General features: G+C 57.5%; 2 protein-coding genes across 2 annotated transcripts in view; one reads left to right on the top strand and one right to left on the bottom strand.

The window, feature by feature from the left end:
- Positions 1-349: 349 nt before the first annotated feature.
- On the bottom strand, positions 350-8,053 carry LOC306957625 (uncharacterized protein; the record flags this gene model as incomplete). The annotated part of the gene is made up of 3 exons (XM_079551106.1): positions 350-369; positions 6,964-7,057; positions 7,886-8,053. The coding sequence occupies 3 exons, from the start codon at positions 8,051-8,053 to the stop codon at positions 350-352; spliced, it is 282 nt and encodes a 93-aa protein (XP_079407232.1).
- A 2,561-nt stretch (positions 8,054-10,614) lies between these two features.
- LOC306957624 (mitogen-activated protein kinase 7-like) overlaps positions 10,615-16,828 on the top strand; it is a gene marked incomplete at both ends in the record, with an annotated part of 9,524 nt that continues 3,310 nt past the window's right edge. Inside the window, 1 exon segment of the mRNA XM_079551105.1 lies at positions 10,615-10,665. Coding sequence (XP_079407231.1) covers positions 10,615-10,665 — 51 coding nt within the window.

Below are 16,828 nucleotides of genomic sequence, written 5' to 3'. Positions count from 1 at the left end.
ACCAATGGGAACCAATGGGAACCAATGGGCAGCAGGGGGCACCACTGAACCCCAATGGAACCAATGGGCACCAATAAGAAAACAATAGGCAGCAGGGGGCACCACAGAGCTCCATTGGCACCAATGGGAACCAATGGGTGTCAACGGAAACCAATGGCCACCAATAGGAACCAATGGGAGCCAATGGGTGTCAATGGGAACCAATGGGAACCAAAAACCATCAGGGGGCACCACTGAGCACCAATGGAACCAATGGGGACCAATGGGAAAGAATGGAAACCAATCGGTGCCAATGGGATCCAATAGGAGCCAATGGAAACCAACGGGCACCAGGGGGAGCCACTGAGCCTCAATGGAACCAATGGGAACCTGTGGGAACCAATGGGAACCAATGGCCACCTGTGGGAACCAATGGAACCAATGGCCACCAGGGGGCACCACTGAGCTTCAGTGAAACCAATGGGCAGCAATGGGAACCAAAGGGCTCCAGGGAACGCCACTGAACCCCAATGGAACCAATGGGAACCAATGGCCACGAGAGGGCACCACTGAGAGCGAATGGGCACCAATGGGCAGCAACGGGAACCAACGGGAGCCAATGGGCGTCAATGGGAACCAATGGGTGTCAATGAGAACCAATGACCACCAGGGGGCACCAATGCAACCAATGGCAACCAGTGGGAACCAATGGGCACCAATGGGCACAAGGGGGCGCCAATGAGCTTCAATGGAACCAATGGGAACCAGTGGGAACCAATGGGCAGCAGGGGGCGCCAGGGGGCACCACAGAGCTCCAATGGGAAACAATGGGAACCAATGGGGGTCAATGGGAACCAATGGGAACCAATGGGTATCAGTGGGCACCAGGAGGCACCAATAGGAACCAATGGCCACCAGGGGGCACCACTGAGCTTCAATGGAACCAATGGGAACCATTGGGAACCAATGGCCACTAGAGGGCACCACTGAGAGTGAATGGGCACCAATGGGAACCAACGGGAACCAATGGGAGCAAATGAGCATCAATGGGAGCCAATGGGTGTCAATGGGAACCAATGACCACCAGGGGGCACCACGGAGCACCAATGGAACCAATGGGGACCAATGGGAAAGAATGGGAACCAATCGGAGCCAATGGGAACCAATCGGAGCCAATGGGCACCAATGGGCACAAGGGGGCACCACTGAGCACCAATGGAACCCATGGGAACCAATGGGCGCCAATGGGAACCAGTGGGAACCAATGGGCATCCATAGGAACCAATGGCCACCAGGGGGCGCCAATGAGAGCCAATGGGAACCAATGGGTGTCAATGGGAACCAATGCGAACCAATAGGAAACAATGGGCCTCAATGGGAACCAGTGGGAACCAATGGGTGCCAATGGGAACCAATGGCCACCAGGGGGCGCCAATGAGAGCCAATGGAACCAATGGGAGTCAATGGAACCAATGGGCACCAATGAGAAACAATAGGCAGCAGGGGGCACCACAGAGCTCCACTGGCACCAATGGGAACCAATGGGTGTCAACGGAAACCAATGGCCACCAATAGGAACCAATGGGAGCCAATGGGCGTCAATGGGAACCAATGGGAACCAAAAACCATCTGGGGGCACCACTGAGCACCAATGGAACCAATGGGGACCAATGGGAAAGAATGGAAACCAATCGGTGCCAATGGGATCCAATAGGAGCCAATGGAAACCAACGGGCACCAGGGGGAGCCACTGAGCCTCAATGGAACCAATGGGAACCTGTGGGAACCAATGGGAACCAATGGCCACCTGTGGGAACCAATGGGAACCAATGGGCACAAGGGGGCGCCAATGAGCTTCAATGGAACCAATGGGAACCAGTGGGAACCAATGGGCAGCAGGGGGCGCCAGGGGGCACCACAGAGCTCCAATGGAAACAATGGGAACCAATGGGGGTCAATGGGAACCAATGGGAACCAATGGGTATCAGTGGGCACCAGGAGGCACCAATAGGAACCAATGGCCACCAGGGGGCACCACTGAGCTTCAATGGAACCAATGGGAACCAATGGGAACCAATGGCCACTAGAGGGCACCACTGAGAGTGAATGGGCACCAATGGGAACCAACGGGAACCAATGGGAGCAAATGAGCGTCAATGGGAGCCAATGGGTGTCAATGGGAACCAATGACCACCAGGGGGCACCACGGAGCACCAATGGAACCAATGGGGACCAATGGGAAAGAATGGGAACCAATCGGAGCCAATGGGAACCAATCGGAGCCAATGGGCACCAATGGGCACCAGGGGGAGCCACTGAGCACCAATGGAACCCATGGGAACCAATGGGCGCCAATGGGAACCAGTGGGAACCAATGGGCGTCCATAGGAACCAATGGCCACCAGGGGGCGCCACTGAGGGCCAATGGAACCAATGGGAACCAATGGGAACCGATGGACACCAGGGGGCACCGCTGAGCACCAATGGCATCAATGGGAACCAGTGAAAACCAATGGGCAACAATGGGCAGCAGGGGGCACCACAGAGCTCCATTGGCACCAATGGGAACCAATGGGTGTCAATGGGAACCAATGGCCACCGGGGGGCACCACTGAGGGCCAATGGAACCAATGGGGACCAATGGGCGTCAATGGGAACCAGTGGGAACCAATGGCCACCAGGGGGCGCCACTGAGCTCCAATGGGCCTCTATGGGAACCAATGGGAACCAATAGGAGCCAATGGGCATCAGTGGAACCAATGGCCACCAGGGGGCGCCACTGAGCGCCAATGGAACCAATGGGAACCAATGGGAACCAATGGGCATCAATGGGAACCAATGGCCACCAGGGGGCGCCACTGAGCGCCAATGGAACCAATGGGAACCAATAGGAACCGATGGGCATCAATGGGAACCAATGGCCACCAGGGGGCAGCAGTGAGCGCCAATGGGCACCAATGGGAACCAATGGGACTCAATGGGCATCAATGGGAGTCAACGGGCACCAAAGGGACACCGAGTGCGCTGCCACTTTCGGCCACCAGGGGGGGATAGAGACCACAGAGACCCATAGAGATCAATGGAGAGACATAGGGAACCACAGAGCCCCATAGAGACCCATAGAGCCCCATAGAGCCCCATAGAGCCCCATAGAGCCCCATAGAGCCCCACTGTGCCCCATAGAGACCCATAGAGACCCATAGAGCCCCATAGAGCCCCACTGTGACCCACGGCACCCCACAGCACTCCAGAGTGACCCCATAGAGACCCACTGAGATCCATTGAGACCCACAGCACCCCACTGAGACCCACAGAGCCCCATAGAGCCCCATAGAGACCCCATAGACCCCCATAGAGCCCACTGACCCCACAGAGCCCCATAGCACCCCATAGAGCTCAGTAAAGACCCCATAGAACCCCATAGAGACCCATAGAGACCCCACAGAGCCCCACTGTGACCCACGGCACCCCACAGCGCTCCATAGTGACCCCATAGAGACCCACTGAGATCCATTGAGACACATGGCACCCCAGTGAGACCCACAGAGCCCCATAGAGCCCCACCGTGACCCACAGCGCCCCACAGCGCCCCACTGAGACCCACTGAGACCCATAGAGCCCCACAGCGCCCCACAGCGCCCAACAGCACCCCGTAGCACCCCCATAGAGCTCACTAACCCCACAGCACCCCATAGAGCTCAGGAAAGACCCCACAGAGACCCATAGAGACCCATAGAACCCCACAGAGACCCCACAGCGCCCCATAGAGACCCCATAGAACCCCATAGAGCCCCATAGAAGCCCATAGAGCCCCATAGAACCCCATAGAGCTCAGGAAAGACCCCACAGAGACCCATAGAGACCCCACAGAGCCCCACAGCGCCCCATAGGGAACCCATAGGGAACCCATAGACATCCATAGAGCCCCATGGAAACCTCAAAGCACCCCATAGAGCCCCACAGTGCCCCATAGAAACCCCATAGAACCCCACAGAGCTCCATACTTTCCCACAGAACCCCATAGCGCCCCATAGAGACCCCATAGAGCCCCACAGAGACCCCATACCACCCCATAGCGCCCCATAGAGACCCTATAGAGCACCATAGAGACCCATAGAGACCCACTGAGATCCATGGAGACCCACAGCGCCCCACTGAGACCCACACACCTCCACCGAGCCCCACTGTGACCCACAGCGCCCCACAGCGCCCCATAGAGCCCCATAGGGACCCCATAGAGCCCCATAGAGCCCACTGACCCCACAGAGCCCCATAGCATCCCATAGAGACCCATAGAGACCCCATAGAGACCCATAGAGACCCCACAGTGCCCCACTGACCCACGGCACCCCACAGAGCCCCATAGAGCCCCATAGAGCCACCATAGGGAACCCATAGCGCCCCATAGAGCCCACTGACCCCACAGAGCCCCACAGAAACCCCCTAGCACCCCATAGAGACCCCATAGGGAACCCATAGTGCCCCATAGCACCCCATAGAGCCCCATAGAGACCCATAGAGACCCACTGAGATCCACGGAGACCCACAGCGCCCCACTGACACCCACCGACCTCCACTGATCCCCACTGTGACCCACAGCGCCCCACAGCGCCCCATAGAGACCTCATAGACCCCATAGAGCCCACGGACCCCACAGCGCCCCATAGCACCCCATAGAGCTCAGTAAAGGCCCCACAGAGACCCATGGAGACCCACAGAACCCCATAGAGACCCCACAGCGCCCCACTGTGACCCACAGTGCCCCATAGAGCCTCCATAGGGAACCCAAAGACCCCAATGGATCCCACTGACCCCATAGATCCCCACAGAAACCCCAGAGAGACCACATAGAGCCCCATAGAGACCCACAGAGCCCCATTGTGACCCATGGCACCCCACAGCGCCCCATAGATCCCCATAGAGCCCCCATAGGGAACCCATAGACCCCACAGAACCCCATAGCGCCCCACTGACCCCACAGAACTCCATAGAGCCCCATAGAAACCCCACAGCACCTCACAGTGCCCCACAGAGCCCCCATAGCATCCCATAGCGCCCCATAGAGACCCCATAGAGCCCCATAGAGACCCCATAGCGCCCCATAGAGACCCCATAGAGACCCATTGAGATCCATGGAGACCCACAGCGCCCCACTGAGACCTACAGACCTCCACAGAGCCCCACTGTGACCCACAGCACCCCACAGCGCCCCATAGAGCCCTATACAGAACCCATAGAGCCCCATAGAGCCCACTGACCCCACAGAGCCCCATAGCATCCCATAGAGCTCAGTAAAGACCCCATAGAGACCCATAGAGACCCATAGAGACACCACAGAGCCCCACTATGACCCACAGCGCCCCATAGAGCCCCATAGAGCCCCCATAGGGAACCCATAGACATCCATAGAGCCCACTGACCCCATAGAGCAACAGAAACCCCATAGAGACCCCATAGACTCCCACAGAGCCCTATAGAAACCCCACAGCACCCCATAGTGCCCCATAGAAACCCCATGGAGCCCCATAGAGCCCCACAGAGCCCCATAGAGCTCCATATCTCCCACAGAACCCCATAGCGCCCCACTGACCCCACAGAACTCCATAGAGCCCCATAGAAACCCCACAGCACCTCACAGTGCCCCACAGAGCCCCCATAGCGCCCCATAGCGCCCCATAGCGCCACATAGAGACCCTATAGAGCACCATAGAGACCCACTGAGATCCACGGAGACCCACAGCGCCCCACTGAGACCCACAGACCTCCACTGAGCCCCACAGCGCCGCACAGCGCCCCATAGAGCCCCTAAAGACCCCATAGAGATCTATAGGGCCTCATAGCACCCCATAGAGTCCCCATAGAGCCCCACAGAGACCCCATAGAGACCCCATGGAGACCCACAGCGCCACACTGAGACCCACAGACCTCCACCGAGCCCCACTGTGACCCACAGCACCCCACAGCGCCCCATAGAGACCCCATAGACCCCCATAGAGCCCACTGACCCCACAGAGCCCCACAGCACCCCATAGAGCTCAGTAAAGACCCCATAGAGACTCATAGAGACCCATAGAGACACCACAGAGCCCCACTATGACCCACAGCGCCCCATAGAGCCCCATAGAGCCCCCATAGGGAACCCATAGACCCCACAGAACCCCATAGCGCCCCACTGACCCCACAGAACTCCATAGAGACCCATTGAGATCCATGGAGACCCACAGCGCCACACTGAGACCTACAGACCTCCACAGAGCCCCACTGTGACCCACAGCACCCCACAGCACCCCATAGAGCCCTATACAGAACCCATAGAGCCCCACAGAGCCCCATAGCACCCCATAGAGACCCCATAGGGAACCCATAGACCCCAATGGAACCCCACTGACCCCATAGATCCCCACAGAAACCCCATAGCACCCATAGAGCCCCATAGAGACCCAACAGACTCCCATAGAGCTCCCTAGAAGCCTCATAGCACCCCATAGAGCCCCATAGTGCCCCATAGAAACCCCACAGAGCCCCATAGAGCCCCATAGAGCCCCATATTCTCCCACAGAACCCCATAGCGCCCCACTGACCCCACAGAACTCCATAGAGCCCCATAGAAACCCCATAGCACCCCACAGTGCCCCATAGCACCCCATAGAGACCCTATAGAGCACCATAGAGACCCATAGAGACCCACTGAGATCCAGCGAGACCCACAGCGCCCCAATGAGACCCACAGACCTCCACCGAGCCCCACTGTGACCCACAGCACCCCACAGCGCCCCATAGAGCCCCATAGGGACCCCATAGACCCCCATAGAGCCCACTGACCCCACAGAGCCCCACAGCACCCCATAGAGCTCAGTAAAGACCCCATAGAGACTCATAGAGACCCATAGAGACACCACAGAGCCCCACTATGACCCACAGCGCCCCATAGAGCCCCACAGAGCCCCCATAGGGAACCCATAGACATCCATAGAGCCCACTGACCCCATAGAGCAACAGAAACCCCATAGAGACCCCATAGACTCCCACAGAGCCCCATAGAAACCCCACAGCACCCCATAGAGCCCCATAGAAACCCCATGGAGCCCCATAGAGCCCCACAGAGCCCCATAGAGCTTCATATCTCCCACAGAACCCCATAGCGCCCCACTGACCCCACAGAACTCCATAGAGCCCCAAAGAAACACCACAGCACCTCACAGTGCCCCACAGAACCCCCATAGCGCCCCATAGCGCCCCATAGCGCCCCATAGAGACCCTATAGAGCACCATAGAGACCCACTGAGATCCACGGAGACCCACAGCGCCCCACTGAGACCCACAGACCTCCACTGAGCCCCACAGCGCCGCACAGCGCCCCATAGAGCCCCTAAAGACCCCATAGAGATCTATAGGGCCTCATAGCACCCCATAGAGTCCCCATAGAGCCCCACAGAGACCCCATAGAGACCCCATGGAGACCCACAGCGCCACACTGAGACCCACAGACCTCCACTGAGTCCCACTGTGCCCCACAGCACCCCATAGTGCCCCATAGCGCCCCATAGAGACCCCATAGACCCCATTAGAGCCCACTGACCCCACAGAGCCCCATAGAGCCCCATAGAGCTCAGTAAAGACCCCATAGAACCCCATAGAGACCCATAGAAACACCACAGAGCCCCACTATGACCCACGGCACCCCACAGCGCCCCACAGCGCCCCATAGAGCCCCATAGAGAACCCATAGGGAACCCATAGACATCCATAGAGACCCCATAAACTCCCACAGTGCCCCATAGAAACCCCATAGAAACCCCACAGAGCCCCATAGAGCTCCATACTCTCCCACAGAACCCCATAGCGCCCCACTGACCCCACAGAACTCCATAGAGCCCCATAGAAACCCCACAGCACCTCACAGTGCCCCACAGAGCCCCCATAGCATCCCATAGCGCCCCATAGAGACCCCATAGAGACCCATAGAGACCCCATAGAGACCCATTGAGATCCATGGAGACCCACAGCGCCACACTGAGACCCACAGACCTCCACCGAGCCCCACTGTGACCCACAGCACCCCACAGCGCCCCATAGAGCCCTATAGAGAAACCATAGAGCCCCATAGAGCCCACTGACCCCACAGAGCCCCACAGCACCCCATAGAGCTCAGTAAAGACCCCATAGAGACCCATAGAGACCCCACAGTGCCCCACTGACCCATGGCACCCCACACAGCCCCATAGAGCCCCACAGAGCCCCATAGAAACCCCACAAAAACCCCACAGAGCCCCATAGAGCTCCATATTCTCCCACAGAACCCCATAGCGCCCCACTGACCCCACAGAACTCCATAGAGCCCCATAGAAACACCACAGCACCCCATAGCACCCAATAGCGCCCCATAGCACCCCATAGAGACCCTATAGCGCCTCATAGAGACCCCACAGAGACCCATAGAGACCCATAGAGACACCACAGAGCCCCACTGTGACCCACGGCACCCCACAGCGCCCCATAGAGCCCCATAGAGAACCCATAGACATCCATAGAGCCCACTGACCCCATAGAGCCCCACAGAAACCCCATAGTGACCCCATAGACTCCCATAGAGCCCCATAGAAACCTCAAAGCACCCCACAGAGCCCCATAGAAACCCCACAAAAACCCCACAGAGCCCCACAGAGCCCCATAGAGCTCCATATTCTCCCACAGAACCCCATAGCGCCCCACTGACCCCACAGAACTCCATAGAGCCCCATAGAAACACCACAGCACCCCATAGCACCCAATAGCGCCCCATAGCACCCCATAGAGACCCTATAGCGCCCCATAGAGCCCCCATAGGGAACCCATAGACCCCACAGAACCCCATAGCGCCCCACTGACCGCACAGAACTCCATAGAGCCCCATAGAAACCCCATAGCACCTCACAGTGCCCCACAGAGCCCCCATAGTGCCCCATAGCGCCCCATAGCGCCACATAGAGACCCTATAGAGCCCCATAGAGACCCATAGAGACCCACTGAGATCCACGGAGACCCACAGCGCTACACTGAGACCCACAGACCTCCACCGAGCCCCACTGTGACCCACAGCACCCCACAGCGCCCCACAGCGCCCCATAGAGACCCCATAGACCCCCATAGTGCCCACTGACCCCACAGAGCCCCACAGCACCCCATAGAGCTCAGTAAAGACCCCATAGAGACTCATAGAGACCCATAGAGACACCACAGAGCCCCACTATGACCCACAGCGCCCCATAGAGCCCCCATAGGGAACCCATAGACATCCATAGAGCCCACTGACCCCATAGAGCAACAGAAACCCCATAGAGACCCCATAGACTCCCACAGAGCCCCATAGAAACCCCACAGCACCCCATAGAGCCCCATAGAAACCCCATGGAGCCCCATAGAGCCCCACAGAGCCCCATAGAGCTCCATATCTCCCACAGAACCCCATAGCGCCCCACTGACCCCACAGAACTCCATAGAGCCCCATAGAAACCCCACAGCACCTCACAGTGCCCCACAGAACCCCCATAGCGCCCCATAGCGCCCCATAGCGCCACATAGAGACCCTATAGAGCCCCATAGAGACCCACTGAGATCCACGGAGACCCACAGCGCCCCACTGAGACCCACAGACCTCCACTGAGCCCCACAGCGCCGCACAGCGCCCCATAGAGCCCCTAAAGACCCCATAGACCCCACGGAGCCCCATAGCACCAGATTGCACCCCATAGAGCTCAGTAAAGACCCATAGAGACCCATAGAGACCCCATAGAGCCCCATAGAGACCCATAGAGCCCTACAGCACCCCACTGTGCCCCATGGAGCCCCTAAAGACCCCATAGAGATCTATAGGGCCTCATAGCACCCCATAGAGTCCCCATAGAGCCCCACAGAGACCCCATAGAGACCCCATGGAGACCCACAGCGCCACACTGAGACCCACAGACCTCCACTGAGTCCCACTGTGACCCACAGCACCCCATAGTGCCCCATAGAGCCCCATAGAGACCCCATAGACCCCATAGAGCCCACTGACCCCACAGAGCCCCATAGAGCCCCATAGAGCTCAGTAAAGACCCCATAGAACCCCATAGAGACCCATAGAAACACCAAAGAGCCCCACTATGACCCACGGCACCCCACAGCGCCCCACAGCGCCCCATAGAGCCCCATAGAGAACCCATAGGGAACCCATAGACATCCATAGAGACCCCATAAACTCCCACAGTGCCCCATAGAAACCCCATAGAAACCCCATAGAGCCCCATAGAGCTCCATATCTCCCACAGAACCCCATAGCGCCCCACTGACCCCACAGAACTCCATAGAGCCCCATAGAAACCCCACAGCACCTCACAGTGCCCCACAGAGCCCCCATAGCATCCCATAGCGCCCCATAGAGACCCCATAGAGACCCATAGAGACCCCATAGAGACCCATTGAGATCCATGGAGACCCACAGCGCCACACTGAGACCCACAGACCTCCACAGAGCCCCACTGTGACCCACAGCACCCCACAGCGCCCCATAGAGCCCTATAGAGAACCCATAGCGCCCCATAGAGCCCCATATTTCTGTACTCACTTGTGGGTCAGGGTTTCCTCAGTGGGGCCCAGCAGCAAACGGTGCCCGCTATGGGGCAGGAGACGGCGGCTGTGGGGCCGCAGGGGGCACTGGGGGGCAGAGTTGGCCACCACCTGTGCCAGCCCCACAAGTAGAGCCTCCCGCCCTACAAGTGGCACTCCCAGACCCATAAGCGGGTCCTCCCGCCCCATAAGTGGGTCCTCCTGCCCCACAGATGTGGGGCTGCGGGGCAGCTCGATGGGCAACAGCTCCTCCTGCCCCACAGATCGCAGCTCCTCCATCAGCCCCACGGCGGCGTTCAAAGTGCTCAGCAGGGAGGGCAGCCCCACGGCGTGGAAAACCCCACAGCGCTGAGCAGGAACTGTGGGGTGGGAGCCAGAGAAACCCCATAGAGCCCCATAGGGACCCATAGAGCCCCATAGAGCCCCATAGGGAGCCATAGGGACCCATAGAAACCCCATAGATACCCATAGAGACCCATAGGGAGCCATAGGGACCCATAGAGACCAATAGTGTCCCATAGGGACTGAGACCCATAGAGACCCATAAGGACCCACAGAGACCCACAGAGCCCCATAGAGCCCCTTAGGGAGCTATAGGGTCCCATAGGGACCCATAGAGACCCACAGAGACCCATAGAACCCCATAGAGCCCCATAGGGAGCCATAGGGAGCAATAGGGAGCAATAGGGACCCATGGAGACCCATAGAGATGCATAGAGAGCCATAGAGAGCCATAGAGACCCCATAGAGAACCTATAGAGCCCCATAGAGACCCATAGAGCCGCATAGAGACCCATAGAGACCCATAGAGCCCCATAGAGCCCCATAGAGCCCCATAGAGCCCCATAGAGACCCATAGAGACACCATAGAGCCCCATAGAGCCCCATAGAGACCCATAGAGCCCCATAGAGACCCATAGAAACCCACAGGGAACCATAGAGCCCCATGGAGCCCCATGGAGCCCCATGGAGCCCCATAGAGCCCCATAGAGACCCATAGGGACCCATAGGGATCCATAGAGACCCATAGAGACCCATAGGGACATATAGAGACCCATAGAGCCCCATAGAGACCCATAGAGACGCATAGAGACCCCATAGAGACCCATAGAGACCCATAGAGACCCATAGAGACCCATAGAGATCCATAGAGATCCACAAAGACCCATAGAGACCCCATAGAGCCCACAGAGCCTCATATGGACCCCATAGAGCCCCATAGCGACCCATAGAGACCCTTAGAGACCCATAGAGCCCCACAGAGACCCCATAGACCCCACAGAGCCCCATAGAGCCCCATAGAGCCCCATAGAGACCCCATAGAGACCCATAGAGACCCAGAGAGACCCATAGAGACCCCATAGAGACCCATAGAGACCCATAGAGACCAATAGGGACCCATAGAGCCCCATAGAGACCCCATAGAGCCCCATAGAGACCCATAGAGACCCATAGAGACTCCATAGAGACCCATAGAGACCCATAGAGACCCATAGAGACCCCATAGAGACCCATAGAGACCCATAGAGACCCATAGGGACCCATAGGGACCCATAGAGACCCCATAGAGCCCCATAGAGACCCATAGAGACCCATAGGGACCCATAGGGACCCATAGAGACCCATAGAGACCCATAGAGACCCATAGAGCCCCCAGAGCCTCATATGGACCCCATAGAGACCCTTAGAGACCATAGAGACCCATAGAGACCCATAAAGACACACAGAGACCCAGAGAGACCCCACAGAGCCCCATAGAGACCCACAGAGACCCATAGCGACCCATAGAGACACCATAGAGCCCCATAGAGCCCCATAGAGACCCTTAGAGCCCCATAGAGCCCAACAGAGACCCCATAGACCCCACAGAGCCCCATAGAGCCCCATAGAGCCCCTATAGAGACCCATAGAGACCCATAGAGACCCATAGAGACCCCATAGAGACCCATAGAGACCCATAGAGCCCCATAGAGACACCATAGAGCCCCATAGAGACACCATAGAGCCCCATAGAGACCCCATAGAGCCCCATAGAAACCCTTAGAGACCCATAGAGACCCATAGAGACCCATAGACCCCACAGAGCCCCATAGAGCCCCAGAGAGCCCCATAGAGACCCCGTAGAGCCCCATAGAGCCCCATAGAGACCCATAGAGACCCCATAGAGCCCCATAGAGACCCATAGAGACCCATAGAGACCCATAGAGACCCATAGGGACCCATAGAGACTCCATAGAGACCCATAGAGCCCCATAGAGACCCATAGGGACCCGTAGAGACCCATAGAGACCCATAGAGACCCATAGAGACCCATAGAGACCCATAGAGACCCTTAGAGCCCCATAGAGCCCAACAGAGACCCCATAGACCCCACAGAGCCCCATAGAGCCCCATAGAGCCCCTATAGAGACCCATAGAGACCCATAGAGACCCATAGAGACCCCATAGAGACCCATAGAGACCCCATAGAGACCCATAGAGACCCATAGAGACCCATAGAGACCCATAGAGACTCCATAGAGACCCATAGAGCCCCATAGAGACCCATAGGGACCCGTAGAGACCCATAGAGACCCATAGAGACCCATAGAGACCCATAGAGACCCATAGAGACACCATAGAGCCCCATAGAGACCCATAGGGACCCATAGGGACCCATAGAGACCCATAGAGACCCATAGAGACACCATAGAGCCCCATAGAGACCCATAGGGACCCATAGGGACCCATAGAGACCCATAGAGACCCATAGAGACACCATAGAGCCCCATAGAGACCCATAGGGACCCATAGAGACCCATAGAGCCCACAGAGCCTCATATGAACCCCGTAGAGCCCCATAGAGACCCATAGAGACCCCATAGACCCCACAGAGCCCCATAGAGCCCCAGAGAGCCCCATAGAGACCCCATAGACCCCACAGAGCCCCACAGAGCCCCACAGAGACCCCATAGACCCCACAGAGCCCCATAGAGCCCCAGAGAGACCCCATAGAGACCCATAGAGACCCCATAGACCCCACAGAGCCCCATAGAGCCCCCTAGAGCCCCATAGAGACCCCATAGAGCCCCATAGAGCCCCATAGAGCCCCACAGAGACCCCATGCCACCCCACAGCCGCCCCACATCCCCCCCCATAACTCACCCAGCATCCCGGCCCCATGGACCAGCAGCCCCACGGCGCCGCGCTCCCCATGGGCGCGCAGGAATCCGGCCCCACAGATCAGATCCCATAAAGGACCCCAAAGCTCCGCCTCCGCCTGGCAAAACGTGGGGCACCAAGCTCCGCCCACCGCCCCCATTGGCCACGCCCACTCTTCCCCACACAAGCCCCGCCCCTCAAAGGAAAGGTTGACCAACCAGAAGGCGCGGTAGCAAAGCCAGGTGTTCAAGCTCCGCCCCCCGGAAGCTGCCGTCAGCCAATGGGTCGGCGGCGAGCAGAGTCAGACCTGCGAGGATTGGTTGAAGGGTGGGAGGGGGGCGGGGCTTATGGGTATGGGGGGGAATGATTGGGGCCCACGGCTGCCCCATAGGAACCCCATAGAGACCCATAGAGACCCATAGGGACCCATAGGGACCCATAGAGACCAATAGGGACCCATAGAGCCCCATAGGGACCCATAGACCCAATAGAGACCCCATAAGACCCCAAAGAGACCCATAGAGACCCCATAGAGACCCATAGACCCCATAGAGACCCATAGGGAACCACAGTGCCCCATAAGTGCCCCATAGAGACCCCATACAGACCCATAGCGCTCCATAGCGCCCCACAGACACCCATAGGGACCCATAGCGCCCCACAGAGACCCATATGGAATCATAGAACCCATAGAGACCCATAGAGACCCTTAGCGACCCATAGAGACCCATAGGGACCCATAGAACCCAATAGAGACCCCATAAAACCCCAAAGAGCCCCACAGAGACCCCATAGATCCCATAGACCCCATAGAGACCCATAGGGAACCGCAGTGCCCCATAAGTGCCCCATAGCATCCGATTGAGACCCCATAGCACCCCATAGGGACCCACAGAAACCCATAGGGACCCATAGGGACCCATAGGGACACATAGAGACCCATAGATACCCATAAACCCCACAGGGACCCATAGGGACCCTTACAGCCCCATAGGGACTCATAGAACATAATAGAGACCCCATAAGACCCCAAAGAGCCCCACAGAGACCCCATAGATCCCATAGACCCCATAGAGACCCATAGGGAACCGCAGTGCCCCATAAGTGCCCCATAGCACCCCATAGAGACCCCATAGCACCCCATAGGGACCCATAGAAACCCAATAGAGACCCCATAAGACCCCAAAGAGCCCCACAGAGACCCCATAGATCCCATAGACCCCATAGAGACCCATAGGGAACCGCAGTGCCCCATAAGTGCCCCATAGCACCCCATAGAGACCCCATAGCACCCCATAGGGACCCATAGAAACCCAATATGGACTCATAGGGACCCAAAGGGAATCATAGGGACCCATAGAGACCCACAGAATCCCGTAGTGCCATATAGAGAGTGCCCCATAGAGACCCCATAGAGACCCATAGAGAACTATAGAGCCCCATAGAGCCCCATAGGGACCCATAGAACCCAATAGAGACCCCATAAGACCCCAAAGAGGCCTACAGAGACCCATAGACCCCTTAGACCCCTTAGAGACATATAGGGAACCACAGTGCCCCATAAATGCCCCATAGAGACCCCATAGAGACCCATAGCGCCCCACAGAGACCCATAGGGAATCATAGGAACCCATAGAGACCCATAGAGACCCTTAGCGACCCATAGAGACCCATAGGAACCCATAGAACCCAATAGAGACCCCATAAGACCCCAAAGAGCCCCACAGAGACCCCATAGATCCCTTAGACCCCATAGAGACCCACAGGGAACTGCAGTGCCCCATAAGTGCCCCATAGCACCACATAGAGACCCCATAGTACCCGATAGGGACCCATAGAAACCCAATAGGGACCCATAGGGACCCATAGGGACACATAGAGACCCATAGAGACCCATAAACCCTACAGGGACCCATAGGGACCCTTACAGCCCCATAGGGACCCATAGAACACAATAGAGACCCCATAAGACCCCAAAGAGCCCCACAGAGACCCCATAGATCCCATAGACCCCATAGAGACCCATAGGGAACCACAATGACCCATAAGTGCCCCATAGCACCCGATTGAGACCCCATAGCACCCCATAGGGACCCACAGAAACCCAATAGGGACCCATAGGGACCCATAGGGACACATAGAGACCCATAGGGACCCATAGAGACCCACAGAGCCCCATAGAGACCCATAAACCCCATAGGGACCCATAGGGACCCTTACAGCCCCATAGGGACCCATAGAACACAATAGAGACCCCATAAGACCCCAAGGAGACCCATAGAGACCCCATAGATCCCATAGACCCCATAGAGACATATAGGGAACCACAGTGCCCCATAAGTGCCCCATAGAGACACCATACAGACCCATAGCACCCCACAGAGACCCATAGGGAATCATCGGGACCCACAGAGACCCATAGGGACCCACAGGGACCCCATAAAGCCTCACCGTGCACCATAGAGCCCCACAGTGCCCCACAAAAACCCCATAGAGATCATTGGGACCCATAGAGATCCCATAGAGAACCACACAGACCCACAGGGACCCCACAGATCCCATAGACCCCATAGAGACCCGTAGGGAACCACAGTGCCCCATAAGTGCCCCATAGCACCCCATAGAGTCACCATAGTACCCAATAGGGTGCCATAGAAACCCAATAGGGACCCATAGGGACCCATAGAGACCCACAGAACTCCAGAGACCCACAGCATCCCACAGTGCCATATAGAGACCCCACAGTGCCCCATGGAGACCCATAGAGACCCATAGAGACCCATAGGGACCCATAGGGACCCATAGAGACCCATAGAAACCCTTAGAGACCCATAGGGACCCATAGAGACCCATAGGAACCCTTAGAGACCCATAGGGACCCATAGGAACCCATAAACCCCACAGGGACCCATAGGGACCCTTACAGCGCCATAGGGACCCATAAAACCCAACAGAGACCCCATAAGACCCCAAAGAGCCCCACAGAGACCCCATAGATCCCATAGACCCCATAGAGACCCATAGGGAACCACAATGACCCATAAGTGCCCCATAGCACCCGATTGAGACCCCATAGCACCCCATAGGGACCCACAGAAACCCATAGGGACCCATAGGGACC

The sequence above is a fragment of the Tetrao urogallus genome (assembly GCF_951394365.1).
Source record: "Tetrao urogallus genome assembly, contig: scaffold_123, whole genome shotgun sequence".
NCBI lineage: Eukaryota > Metazoa > Chordata > Aves > Galliformes > Phasianidae > Tetrao > Tetrao urogallus.
Note: the sequence above shows the minus strand (reverse complement) of the source record. Positions and strands in the feature narration are given on the sequence as shown.